Genomic DNA, 14,976 nt, shown 5'->3' on the forward strand with positions numbered 1-14,976 from the left:
TTCCAATCTGCTACAACACCTGCATGCTCTAAAGGTTGTGGAGTACAACTAAGACATATGAATGAGACTAAGAGCAAAACAGGAAGGAAAAGGACTGACTTTTCATGTTGTCATTTAAGAGAAAAAGCTAACTTTAAATAAGGAAAAGAGACTTTACAGTAGATAAGCTAAGATTCTGAAACCAAGAAGGAATTTGGTAGGCAAGCAGTAAAGATGATGGGTAGATACAAGTCTTTTTTTTTTTTTTTTTTTTTTTTTTACAGTTATTGAGTGTTCAGGATGGATGACAGTGCTTGTCCTCAAATAGCAGGCAGATACGAATATATTCCTTATGTTCTTGGGTACGTGCATGTTCCCAAATTCATTGCCCCACCCACCTCCCTACACTGGCATGCATGCTTACTCTTCCAAAAAGGCTTTTCACACATTAATCACCGTGGAAACCAGTGAGCCCTTCTGCTACATATTCAGCCAGAGCTATTAGATAAGTTTAAAAATAAATAAATGAACGAACGCCTGGAGAGAACAGGGCAAATATTAAAACCTCCCAGTTCAAACAAAAAGAGAAACAGAATGCAAAATATATGTTTATGCAGGGAGAAGGCTGTAAGGATGACAACCCTCAGTGGGTGCTGGGTATAGATGAAGGAGCTTGTGGGGCTGCTGGACACACCCACCATGTCCACAGGAGAGCAGATTCTGACTGTGCCCCCCACCCTGTGTGTGAAACAGGGGGTTGGGCCCAGCACCATCCCACAGCCCAGAAGTATCAGATGACTGTCTCGGGTAATTTGAAAAGAGGAACAACACGAAGGAAGAATAAAACCCAATTATTATCAGGGAGGGTTGGGCGGCATCCCTCGGCACAGCAGTAATTACAGCGGATGCCACCACGCGTCCGGGTGTAAACAGCTTGACAGGGAGAACAGCGTCCCAAGGCTCTTGGGCCACATCTCCCAGGTTGTCTCACACCAGGCTGTGCCACGTGAGGACCATGGCCCTCACAAAGTGCCCATAGCTGGGTTACTGGGGTATCTCACACCAGGCTGTGCCACATGAACAGTGTGACCCTCACAAGGTGCCCATGGCTGGGTTCCTGGGTTACCTCAAACCAGGCTATGCCACATAAAGAAGGTGGCCCTCACAAAGTACCCATAGTTGGGCTCCTGGGATGTCTCACACCAGGCTGTACCCCATGAAGTTTGGCCCCTACGAAGTGCCCATAGCTCTGATGTCTCACACGAGGCTGTGTCCCATGAAGTGTGGCCCTCACAAGGTGCCCATAGCCAGGTTCCTGGGATATCTCACACCAGGCTGTGCCACATAAAGAATGTGGCCCTCACAAGGTGCCTATAGCTGGGATGTCTCACACCAGTCTGTGCCCCATGACGTGTGGCCTCCCCAAAGTGCCAATAGCTGGGATGTCTCACACCAGGCTGTATCTTATGAAGTGTGTTCCTCACAAGGTGCCCGTATCTAGGTTCCTGGGATGTCTCACACCAGGCTGTGCCCCATGAAGTGTGTCCCTCACAAGGCACCCATAGCTGGGGTCTCAGCTGCCCCTTCACTCTGTGCCTGGCTTAGGTTGGGGAACCACAGTCCCTGACTGTGCTGGGGAGGTATCTCCACTCTCGGTGGGGGAAAGCAAGCACAGGTGAGGGAACTCCAGAAACCCACACAACTTTCGGGGTAGAGCAGTCTGGTTGCTTAAGAACATTCTTTTTTTGCGTGGAAAAAAAAAAAACCAAAAAAAGCCTCCAAAGAAACAGAAATCCACATGGGGGGGGGAAAAATGCTTAAAAAAAACAAGAAAAAAGAAGTACCTTCGAGCCAAAACCCAGCGGCGGGCCCTGCGCCAGCCCAGCCCCAGCTGAGGAGAGAGGCGACAGCGCCGCGCGGGTCCCTCCTCCCGCCCCCCCCCTCGCGCCCGCTCCCGCTCTCCGCACGCGCCCCCGCGCGCCGTTGACTCGGCTCCGTTTGAACCCGCCACGCTCGCGCTCAGCCAACAGGGCGCGGCGCTGGGCCGTGACGTCACGGGCGGCGGGAGCGGGGCCGAACCGAGCCGAACCGGGTCGGGTCGGTCCGGGCGGCAGCTCCGTCAGAGCTGTCAGCCACGGGGCCGCCGGCGCAGCAGCCCCTTGCCCAGGCGTATGTACACGTCGCCCAGGAAAATGAGGGTAAGCGCCTCGGTTCGGTCGCTGCCGGCGTGGTCCTCACCCACCTGTACGGACACCGGGAAGGGGGTGGGAGGGGGACGGACGGTGCGGGCAGGGCGGTTCGGTGGTACCGAGGGGAAAACACCCCGGTTACGGTCAAACGGAGCGGGGGGTTCTCCTCGCAACTTCCCCAGCACTGCGGAACCGGCAGCTGGAGCCCGACCCGCTGGGGACAGCAGCAGCGGCAGCGGAGCGGGGTGAGCGGGGCCCCGGGGGGAGGCCGCCCGGCAGGTGGTTCCCGGGGACGCCGCAGCGCTCCCCGCCCGCCCCGAGGAACCGGGAGCCTCCGGGGACCGCGAGTCCCAGAGGAAGGCGGGGGTGAGCGGGGCTGCGAGCGCTGGGGCTGTTGGCAGCGGGGTCAACTCGCCCTCCTCCACCTCCAGCCCCAGGGGAGCGGCGGGTCCGGACCCTGGGGGGCAGTGGAGCTGGCAGTGCGGGGAAGGGGTTCGGCTGCTTCCGAAAAGGATGTGTGAAAACCTGATGCAGGCAGGGACGCCATAAGGGGTTTGCAGCACTTGCTGGCAAAACCTGCCTGTGCTCCCTTCCTAAAGCTCTTTTCTGTGGGTGCTTAGTTGGGCGTCAAGGTCCCTTAAATCCCTAAAGCAAACTTCATATTGTGAGCCAAAAGTACCCATCGCAGCCTGTCCAGCCCGAGAAGCAGCTTCCAGCTCTATTGCTGGGGACCTTAAAAGGGAAAGAAATTACTGGCGGGTTACATAGTACGCATAGCAAAGCTGGCTGCTTCATCATGTGCTCCGGTGATTTGTCAGGTTGTTGTGTACTGCAAAGCTCAGGCCTGACAGATAAATCTGTGAAATACTGAGTAACCTTAATGCCTGTTTGTGCAGAGTCACCAGTTTTAATTCCTTGTGATACGCCACTAGATCCTGCGTTTTCTGTTTTATTCGACTACATCCTGAACTTTAGAAACTGAATTCCACTCCTCAGGGTGGTCTCCCTGGTCACTATTAAATAGCTGGTGTATTTTAACTTACAGTGAGTTCTACTTCCCTTATATCTGCATCATGTATGAATACATAAAGGTTTTCTGGTTAAAGCCACAAAACAATTCTACTTAATAGCCTGAAATATAAGTAAATCTGTTACCAGCCTGTAAGGTAACTCTTTTACCTTGTCAAACAAGTATTGTTAATATTGGTATTTTTTCCTTGCCAAAGCATTCATCTGGGTTTAAAGACAGAAAGGTGTTTTATATCCCAGGTTGTAAAAGCTTTGGGGGAAGAACGGGCTGTGTATTAAAAGAATACAAAGTACATCTTTGCTCTGCTACTATTTGAAGTACTCCCTAAAAGAAAAAAACAACCCCAAACCTTTATGGCATTTAAGGTTTTCACTTCTTAAACTGAAGAATCGCTAACCAGAAAGCGAGAACTTAGACTAAGTGCAGTGAGAAGCAGCTGTCATTTTAAAGGTCCCTGTAATTGCCTAATCCCTTTTAGCTAAATAAATGCTTTTCAGAATTTGACATCATCGTGTTTGTTTCCTCAAGGGTAAGAGAGCAGCTCAAGAGTTAACCCTGCCTTCTTGTTGCTTTACCTTCTAAATAGTATTAACCGTTTTAGCAGCCAGGGGGAACTCTTTTGATGCTGAACAGTATTTTCAACCTTTATGTACAGTAGCAGGATGTTTTGTTTCCCTGTCTGCATACATTGAAGCTGCAGCCACTTTAAAACAAACAAAACCCCAGGGTTTGCTCACAGCTGGTAACTCTGGTGTCCTGGTAAAGCTTGGGGCCAAGAGAAGGGAGGTGGAAACCCCAAACCTTCATGCAGCAGCTTTGTTTCCCACACACACAAAAAATTCTCCAAATAGACTGTTTTAATTAAGAGTTGTATATTACAGCATATGTCACAGCATTCAGTTCCACCCAGCTGATGATTTTGTGGACTAAAACAAAACAATTTTGTTCAGAGGGTACATTCCCTCTGTTTCCAGTGATATGTGTGCAGAAGATGCACTTCTGTCAAGATCTTGACTACAAATAGCTACGGAAGTGGTGAAAAATTTATCATCACAAGTCAAGTATTTTGGCCAAAGATAAGACTTCAAGAAGACTAAAACCAGAGACAACTAAGGCACAATGTTTTTTGTGTAAGGCACTGCTTCAGTACCTTTGAAATTCAGAGAGCATTTCACATTTTTGTGTAGTTTTATGCATAAAGAGCCAGAGGAAAAATGGGTAAAAAGGAGAACCCAAAACACAGTGAAGAAACTTCTTACAGCTTCTGCATCTAGAACCATAGTGATTTAAATTACAGGGTATTTCAAGACCCAAAGCCAGCTTACAGATATGCAACTGCTCAAATTCAGAATTTACCTCTAATGCCCAGTCTGTGTTCACTCAAATATGTAATTGTGTCGAATCTATGACTCTAAAACCCACACAAATGACATCCTGAAAAAAAAGCTGAACCCTCTCTCTCTATTTTTTGCCACTTCTGCAGGAAACTATGCCCCAGACGCCAATATTTTCCAGCATGCTTGGTTCCAGCTGTAGTGGACAAGTGCAGCCAGATATGGGAGAGAGGTGTGTGGACCCTGTATATCAGGATGGAAACCTTGTTTCTGGATCACTGGAGGTCTTGATAGAGCGCCTGGTGCCCACCATGGACTATTACCCAGATGTAAGTACCCCCTGAGGCTTTTTGCTTTCCATAGTTCTCCTGTATTAGTATCTGAATGGGTGCTTCCCTCCATCTGATTCAAGATTAAGATGAAGGCTAAAGATGCATTTTATTTACTTGCACTGTTCGTTCACTGAAGACTTTGTTCAATGGAGATACTCTTTGTTTTGAAATGAGAACACTTGTTAGAAAGATAAAGCTGTGTTGAACAAATGGGTGCCTTAAGAACCAATTAAAAGCAGCATTAGCCTCAGAATTTTCAATCCCTCTAAGCTGCTTTAGCTCTAATGCAGCCAAGATTAACTACTAACCAGCTCCTACCTAGGGAAGCAGACCTGCAATCAGCTCTGGTATTTTTTCCTCAATTTTCTGTGCACCTTCTAGTTAAACCATCAAAAAAAAACCAACCCCAAAACAACTAACCAACCAACCAAGTCCCCTCCCCCAGCACCTCTCCACAAAACAAAACCAACCTAAAAAACCCTCAAACATTTTAATTAACATGCTCTCTTTCTCAAGACATTTTTATGGGTTGGCATTGTAATAATGTATGTTCCTGAGCCTGAAAGTTATTTTGCTACTGATTAAACATACTCAGTGCAGTCCCCTGAATTAAATATTAGTCTAACTCCAGGGCATGCAACAAGATTCTAAACCTTAGGATATTATTAAGAGATCATTTTATCAGTTAAAATGAACCTTTGTACCCAGTATTGACATGTTATTTAAACAAGTTGCCAAAGATCAGAGAGTCTCTAGAGCATGTATTTCATGTGAGCTCTGAAAAAAATGGCAGCTATGACAGAAACATCCCAGATCTTTGTAAAGACTGGCATGAGGGCAGGAAAAATGCAATAATTTTTAACTTTTGTGTTCAACTTAATGTTTGCGGTAGTGTGCCATACTGTTCTTCTTGTTTCTCAGTCTCATTCATGTACAACTTTTTATTGTGGTTTCAGATCAATCACAGTAAAATCCCTGAGTTCCCCCCCCACTGCCCAGCTTCATAATCTCCATGCACAAAAAAGGGACTCCCCACATGAGGTTTCAGTGGGTATCAGCACCAGAATTGCCACCAATCATCAGTAGGAGATTAAAAAAGCCAAACAGGATATTTTACTCTTCCAGTCCTAAATGAATCCTCAATGTTGCATTTAAATATGGCAAAAATACAATTGCACTGCCTGTAACCACTGTGCTGATTTACCACCAAATCCTAGACACAGAAGTGTAACCATTGTTAGACATTAAATCTTTGCTCCCTGCTCCCTAATACAAATTGTAGAACAGATGCAGAAGAAAGCAGCAGGTAAAGCTGCTACAGAATACCAGTGGAAAAATGGCTTTAGGCTGCAGTAGTTACACCTTCCAAGGAGTCAATTCCTTGTCTTTTGTGTGATACTAAAATGTAGTCAGTTGCTGCTTGGATTTCTGGACTAAGTTTCAGCAGCTGCTAATGCACATCCTTTATTGTAACTCCTAACATAGGTTCTATTTATAACTCAGCTTCTCTGAAAATGGTTCCATAATGTGAGCATTACTTAGGGGGTCCAGAGCTTACTTTGGAATGCTGCTGGTTTCCATGGTGCTGCCCCACACCCCAATGCAAAGGAGCATTACAAACCAAGCAGTCAAGGACCCCACCCCGTGAAGCTGCAGCTTAAATAGACAGCAAGCTGACAGCTGAGAGATGCAACAGAATCAATTGAGGCAACTCCAGGAAAAGAGAGTTGGAAAGCAGCATTAAACCAAATTTATCTCCTCTACATCAGGACACATTCTTTCAGTTAAATCAGATCACCCCAATTTAGCTGAAAGGATTAATTATAAAATGAGTAGATAAGCAAGCTTTGAACAGCACAAAGGAGGAGCTGTCTTTGAGTCATCTTCAAATCCAAGTTTTCTGTTTTGGTTCAGGTGCCTGTTAACACTTAATTTCATGCTCATGTTTATTTTTAGAGAAGTTGCTGCAGAAGGTTAGAGTGACAGCCATTTACACTGATATCCTCTCAGAATAGCCAATACTGTATTTTCAAGAGCAAGGTAAACACACCTCAGCCTCGTGTCTCTGGCTGCACATGCTAAGACAGACAGCAAGGCATCACCAATTAATTTGCACCAAGAGAAGCCATGGGTAACATTAGGAGATGACCACAGTTTCAGAATAACATATATGAAAGTTGCAGTACTCATCCAAATTATTAGGTTGGCACATCTGAGCACAGTGCTTAGAGGGCATTCCCCTCTATGTGGACATTCAGCTGAAGCTCACAGTAACCTTCCAGACAGAAAAAAAAAAAAAACCAAAAAACGGGGGAGAAAGCAAACACAGAGTATCTTGCTGTGCTAGTTACAGAGACAAAAATATATTTGCCATGTTGGCAGAACACAAGACAGCCAAAGGAGAAGAGGAAAGATAAGAGCCTACAGTTGTGTACTGCTCTTTGGAGGCTTGTTTGTGTACAGGGACATGTTCAGCACATAGAAAAATGTATACTCATGAGACAGAGGAGTTGGGGAGGTTAGGAATGGAATGTACCAGTCTGCAACCCTTGTGCCCAAGCAAGAAAACGTTTCAAGGAAACATTTCACAAACAAGGAGTTCCAGAACAAGCAGCGAGTGCAAAAGAAAATGAATTATTTTTTTTTTCCTCCTCGACATTAGTGCATTCGTGGGTCAGACAGTAACAATTCCTTCTTTAGTCTCGTGTGCTCACGCTCCCTTTTTTTTTTTTAAAATATAATTCTGCTCATCTCTTAGCAACAACTTTAGGCACTAAAGGAATCTGGCTTCTTATTCCATTGTAAAGCACAAGCCCCTTTTGTGTCAGCTTATGTTGTTCCAAGTGCAGAAAGGATTTTTTTTTTTTTTTTGCCTCTCCTCCCAAATACCTGTCACTTTTATAGGATAAATGGGGCTTAACTTTCAATCCCGTAGTTTATGGAAGCATTTTTTAGTCACTCTGTGTCAAACTATCTAGCTACATAACTGAATTCCCTTTTTAAAGGAAATAACTGATTTTCATTCCAAACCATTATCTTTAGGATTTTGGGGCTGCCTCAGAGGGTGTAGGTGTTTACACTGTTATAACATTCAGTCTATGTGTGTACAGTAGTACAGATGCAACAAATTACAGAAAACCTTGATCTAGATAAGGCAAATGACATTAGTATGAAATATTTCCTATTCAGAACAACTGTGTTCCTAACCCCTGAGACCCACCACTAAGCTGAAATGTATTGCTTAGTGCAGCCTGACTTTTCTTCATCAGGTAGGGAACGCCTGTCAGCAGAGAGGCAGAGATGGGAGTCAATACCACTGTCAGACCTATTATTTTTTAATTTGGTTCCTAATTGCAAGTACTCCCTGTCTCTGCCAGCATAAAAGTATCAAAAAACACCCTATAATTAACATTTTCTTTTGAACATAATGGAACAATTTTGGTTTCCAAAGTCCTGAACCTAGCTCCAGTTAAGTGACTTTAAAAAAATGTTATAAAAATACATGACTGGGTTCCAGAAGTAATAACAATTTGTTTCTAAAACTTGTTAGTGCTGTGTTGTCTGTAAAAGCATTGCAAGGGTCCAGTACAGATATTAGTGATTACAGAGACAACAGCAAGACTAAAATTTAAATCTCACAATTTTATGGCCATGTGTCTTATGGCTTGCATCTCGACAGTTTGGCACTTTTTTAATTATATAAAACATTATCAAAGGAACCAAATAAAAGCACAAGTCATCTGGGTCACGCTCATCTTGCAGTATAACAAAAGGGAAATGATACTCTGAGTTGGCCTTTCTCAAAGTCACTCTGGATAAACAATGTCCCACATCATAAACTTCCACCAAGACAACCAACACTAGAATTAGTATGAGAAGGAAAATGATATCTTTCCTTAAAATAATATGTTCCAGCTTATCAGAGCAAAGGTCACTGGCAGGACAGCATGGCTGAAGTTGTGGTTCCGCACTACTTATATGTACAGGCATCTTTCAGACTGGCTTCTGAGCTCCCAAAACAAGAATATGGGAGAAGGAAAAAAAATATCAAATGCAAAATAGGGTAAAAGTGAGGGCTGCTTCATATTTCCAGAAGAAAAATTTTCTTGTAGCCCAGTGACAGCAGACACACCCAACAGCTAAATTCCTTTCCCTGATAGTCCAGGCTCAGTTTTAAATCCAGGGACAACACTGATAGAAATTAACAAAGCAGTTAGCTACAAAAAATAACAGAGGGTAACCAGGCATAGCTTAAAACACAAAGACAAAAGAAAAGCATATCCTCAAAACCTCCCAAAAAATGCCACAACCCACTGCAGTACTTTCATTCTGAATGGGCAGGGTACCAGTTCAGGGATCCTTCTCACAAACATAACAGCAAGAGTTCCAATACATTGGCCCATAACACAAGCAAGTCTGCTTTGTAACTCAGGTCAGCTCTGCAGCCTAATTTAAGGACCCATAAGACACCACATACAGCACTAGAGGTTTTTTTAGAGCTTCTCCAAAGCTGACACAATGGCATCAACTGCTTCCAGATGTAAGAGACACATTTGAAGTTCCTTAGTTTTAAAAAGAATTTCACTTCTTTTGCCACTGTAAATGCAAAAAGAAACTCTTGAGATACTGGAGAGAGACAAAAAGATACCAAACAGGAGCCCAGCTGCTTAAATTGAGAAGGGAGACCATGTCCTGTCACTACCCTGGGACACCTGCTCCAGGTCACTGAGACCCAGCTTTAGGTGGCCCTAGGTGTGAATCTTCTGTAGGCATCAGGGGAACATGAACTGCTCTATTAATGACCAATAGACTAAGACTACTGATCAACTCCAGTTTTAATGGTACAGAATTAAGGCTATTCCTAATTTAAAACAAACCCCAGTGCTAATAAGATGTTCAGAATCAGCATTTTAAATACCTCTACTGTATCCTATTCCACTCTGTCTTTTCATAGCTTCCTCCACAAGCTTGGGACAGAGTTGGATGGTTAAGACATATATGCTTAACCTATTATGTTCACTCACTCTCAGAACATTGTGACTTTTAGTTAACTTTATTTTGATTTTAAAAAACTATTCCTTTTTCCCCTTCTGATATTTGGAGGTTTTTTGTGCTGAATTTATTCAGCAGGGCATACTGCTGAGTAGTAATGAAGGGGAAATATTTTTCATTAATAGCATGTTTTATTGTGATCAGATTTCTAAACCTCAGTCCAATGTGATATGTGTGCTCACTGACTACATATGTGCACATCTGGCTGGTGTCTGCCAAATCCCATTTCTAAAAACATGGTGCAAAAAAAAAAAAAAAAAAAAAAAAAAATTAAAAAATCACAGCGCACACTGCAAACAGAACAAAGGTTCATTGAAATCTATTGTCAAGCAGCTCCCCAACTCCAAAGTCAAAATCCCAACTCAGAAAGCCTAAGGGAAAAGCAGAAGTGTTAATGAGATGCTACTGTCATTACTCAGGCAACTGCATTCGGATACAGAAGCCAAACTTCAAAGGCTGAAGCAAGCCTAGGCCAGGAAGGAATTCTCACTTCAACTACACTGTCCAGAGTATGATTTGGCATACAATGCATTACAGCTTTTCAAATACAAATGGAGAGGCTATTTCTAATGAGAAATTACAATTGTTGGCATTTATTAGCAGTGTTCATGCTCAAAAGACTCTGAAACAGGCCCCAAATAAGTGAAGACAAGCTTAAAACTGAATTATTGTCATATGGCCACAATCTAAGCTAAAGCTTGTGTCAGAGATTGTGGGAAAATGGAACAAAATACCCAAGTTAAAGAAATTACAGCTGTGGTTTGGAATACACATGAAGCAGTTTCTGCAGCTCAGTAAAAACAAACACTCTTAAAGAAACAGCAGAAGTAATGGTTTTTAAGAGGCATAACATAGTAGATATGTGGTCTCGGTAGGAGATGACCAGTTAGGCATATTAAGTTTGATGTTTTAAAGGGAAATAATTTGGGAATCTGAAAACAGCAGAGTGAACACTCTTGAAGCCTACAGCATTTCCTTTTTACAGAGCTAGAAAAGACCATGTCTCTGGAAAGAGGGAAACTTCTTAAAAAAGTTTAAATGAAAGTTACGTTGGTGGTTTATGAAATAGTTTTTGCATGGAAGACAGATCACTTTTGCTGTAGTTACTCAACTTTTTTTTTCCCTTCTCTGCTTCCACAGAGGACTTACATCTTCACTTTCCTGTTGAGCTCTCGAGTCTTCATTCACCCACATGAGCTCCTGGCTAAAGTGGGACAAATCTGCATTAAGCAGAAGCAGCAGCTGGAAACGGGGACTGAGGCAGAAAAGGTAAATGAACCATTATGTCCTTCAGTTAGCTGTGCTACTGGCCTCTATTTCTTGCTCCCTCCTCATTGTAAAGCTAAATAGATTAATAACTTGAAGTTGTAATTTGTGTTGTTGGAATCACTTTTACTTGGGTCTCTCTCCTTGAAGCACTGTTGTTTCTTTGCTAGCCACAGAGGTTATGTACTTCCTCACCACTTGGATACAGGGGATGGAAATAAAAGTTTGCTTATGAGTGCACTGGATCAATGTCTCTCTGCCATGAAACCTGTCCAGAAAGGTGCTTTGCACTTTTGGGCTTTTCCCAAGTTAGGCTTTGCTGGAATCTGATTCCCCTTTTTCCTGTCGTCCTCGCCATCCTATTAGAATTAAGTGCTCTGCCAGAGGTCATTTTCAATGTAAATCAGAAAGCCCATGAAAATTAAGGGACAATAGCCTATGCTGACACGTGTCACCATGCAGTTTTACTGCAACTGATTAAGCCAAAGTGACTCAGTTGATGATGTGCAATTGCATTGGTCTGAGTCTCAGCATTATGGAAAGTGGGAACTGAAGGGCTGTTGACTGAAACTGAGGTACCAGAACAGTCCAAGCTGGTATGCAAACAAAAGCACAGAAACAAGGGTGAAATCAGCAAGTATTTAAAGACTTAATTCGTTCAGATCCTGTGCTTGTTTTGGATCCATTCTTCTATGGGGAGAAATTACATGCTCACATTCTTCTTCGTCAGCACACTGAGAGGCTCATTTTGTTTTCTCCATCTTATGTCAGGACTCTTAAGTGGGGAGCTCAAAAGCTAATCCTGTGGTTTGGCAATACAGAATTTTTTACTGCAATTTTGACCCAAGGGCTTCTTTCTCCCTTACTATTCCTGGGGTGCAGTCTCCTGTTATGTCACTCTGAAGAAAAAACTTGATGCACTTGGTGCAAAATTACTTTGATCAATATCTGTCCCCTGATCTACTCACCAAATTCCTATTGCTGCTCAGCATGTAGGTGCTGGGGAATTCAAGGGGTTGGGGAAAGAAATGCAAGAACCACTACACCCAGCTTCATACAAAGGTGACAAACATTCCTATCTCCACTACCAAACTAGTTCATGACTGAGCCACCTCTCATACTGATCCATTGTAAATTGTAATGGTTCTTTGGTGACACATAGCTAAAATAACAGAGGAAGAGACTTTGAAGAGATGCTGGAACAATCTGAAAAATTGAGCAGAGCTGATCTGTAACATACAAAGACTGCTGTCAGTAGCTACTGTCAAAATACCTACGTGAAATACCTGGATTTAAAAATAATGGGATACAAGATAAAACAATACACTTCAAAGATTGAAAAATTAAAACAATATCTGGGGACTGAATCACCTGGCTGTTTAAAGACATTAGTTGTAAAATATCATTATTCTGCCTTTTCAGCAGCTGTATTAAAAAAAATAAATATCCCAGCTTCCACGTTGAAATGAAACAGCATTTCATCCTAACAACAGAATATAAAATAGAGCAGCTCATATTCCAAACACCCACACTCTCACACCTTCTGCTGACAATTTGGAAATGTGCCTACAGGAACACCAACAAACAGCAGGGTGACAATAAAACATGAGTATTTAAGAGTCTGCTTTAATTTACGTGCTTTGCTGGTTGCTCTTCCTACCCCCTTAATATAAACTGTAATTTTTTCCTGCCCACCTCATACAAAATTCTTGGGAAACACTACATAAACTTCTGGCATTTCAAATGACTGCTTTACTGTCCTCTACTCTCCTGCAAGCACCTGTATATTTGACAAAACAATTTGGCCACTGCCATTTGCAAATATTTGTTTTTCTATCTGGCAACAAACAAAAGCTCATTCCACAGGGAGCATAGAAATTTTTGACTCAAGGCATTCCATGTATTCAGTCATAACCCATTAAGGTATCATCAGCTACCAGCACCTTCTAATTAAGTGTTTTCCTAGCAGGAAATAGCTGGCAAAAGTAGTTAAAGCAGCTCTGATTATTTCTGATAGGAGATTTGCATAAGCAAACTAGGTGCTCATCTGGATGGCACGTGAGCTGAAAAAATGGCAAGGAGACAGGTTTTGAGGTTACACACCACAATATTTCTTATTCCTTTGTTTTTGACATCACTAGCTAGCCAGAAGAGTCGTATAAAAAACTCACTGGAGAAAAGTGAATTAAAAAAAAAACTTTGGGATGACTTAGAGCACCCTTAGAGGCCTTTTGGCCACTCATAAAAAAAAAGGTTTCACAATTTAAGACTATCAATTATAATATAACAAGCCAATAGTTAAGCTTAATCATAAAGGATAAAATTTAACTCCCCATAAAGTGCATTAGGCATGGGAAAGACCCAAACAAGAGCATCACAGAAAAAAGCACTTGTCCAGTATTATTCAGTGGAAAACTGTGTTGTTAAAACTACTGCATTATTTCTGCAGCTAAAGGGTATTTTTAAATTAAATACTTAAATAATAATAAACAAAAAGTGGAAATTGCTTTCCATTAAACTTGTCTTACCTGTCTACAGAAGTCCCTTGAAAAATTATGATTTCCCATGGGTTTGGGTTTTTTTGCCAGCAAGTTCTTTTTGAAAACAAAAAATCAAACCAATACTCATAGCTGTGTCACTGTTATTAAAACTCCCTCTCTTGCAAGCACAGTACTGCTATTGCCCTCCTTTATAATTGGTAGTTGTTTCTCAGCAGAACAGGGCTGACCCACAGTACTTAAATTAATATGTGTTTTTCTTCTCAAAGAAATACTTTGGGGGGGAGAAGTATTTCTAAAGACTCCACAGAAGGCTGCATCAAGCATCCATTTCATATCCAGGGCAGGACTACAGAAAAAGTGGATTGGTAGAGTTATTGCAGCCATAAGAAAAAGGAAAATGTGTGCTGCTACCCACATATCTGTGTGAGTTCCATCTAGGTTATAACAGATGAGATGCAACAAGCCTGTCACACTACTTTGGGATTCAGAATGCACCTGAAACTGGAGTCTTTTTAGTGTTGATCTCAGAAAACATACCTCATTTTCGTAAGAATTAAAAGCATCTGATAAAACATTAAGCTTTTTTACACCTGAATAGTAATTAGATGAAGAGTAATGGTTTGCCTTGCAGCAGATGCCTTTCCATAATGAAAGAAGCAAGCTCTAGAAACTCATGAGTAGACACATGAGATGAGAAGTCACAGTTCATATGCCATGGCCTAAGAAAGCATTTTAGACCTTTCTGCCCCATCCCTGCTTTTTCAGTTTCAGAAGTTAAAAAGAAAGAATAGACAGAATAATTAATACCAAAAAACCATTTTGTAGCAGCTTTTGAAAACAGCAGTGGAGCGGGCACATACCCATTCATGTTAATTTTAAGAAAGTGCATTGGCTAATTGATTCTTCATCATCACCACCTATAACTCGTTCTCCTAAGCTCAGGCTCCATGCATTTCCTAACAAAGTAGTATAAATTGTCTTCTCCCCAAGGCAGAGGACAATGGGAGTCTGGAAGACAGACAACTATAATCTGGAACTCTGTGCCTCACTGGCAAGAAAATCTCAAAGCTGGGCTCCACAGGAGCAGCATTGGCAGAGACTGCTCTGCAGGGATGCCTGCTACTGGCAAAGAGAATTTGGTTTTCTTTTTGCTTCACTATCCAACTATTCTGTTCTTCTCTTACTAGCAGGATCAATTAAACGTTATCAATAAGAAACAGCTACAGAAAGCACACTAGCAGAGTTTGGTTTGCAGCTCTGGAAAAAAAAAACAAAAACAACAAAAGAAGATTT

General features: G+C 42.4%; 1 protein-coding gene across 4 annotated transcripts in view; it reads left to right on the forward strand.

The window, feature by feature from the left end:
• The window catches only part of RASGEF1A (RasGEF domain family member 1A), a 144,634-nt gene that overhangs the window by 115,933 nt on the left and 13,725 nt on the right, over positions 1-14,976 (forward strand). For 3 of the 4 annotated variants that reach the window (XM_071749326.1, XM_071749327.1, XM_071749330.1), the window contains 2 exons: positions 4,682-4,861; positions 11,057-11,185. In XM_071749326.1, coding sequence (XP_071605427.1) covers positions 4,682-4,861; positions 11,057-11,185 — 309 coding nt within the window. Of the gene's footprint in view, positions 1-2,021; positions 2,178-4,681; positions 4,862-11,056; positions 11,186-14,976 lie in introns of those variants that run through there. The other variant, XM_071749329.1, reaches the window with a different exon arrangement.

Source organism: Heliangelus exortis, chromosome 7, assembly GCF_036169615.1.
Source record: "Heliangelus exortis chromosome 7, bHelExo1.hap1, whole genome shotgun sequence".
Taxonomy (NCBI): Eukaryota; Metazoa; Chordata; class Aves; order Apodiformes; family Trochilidae; genus Heliangelus; species Heliangelus exortis.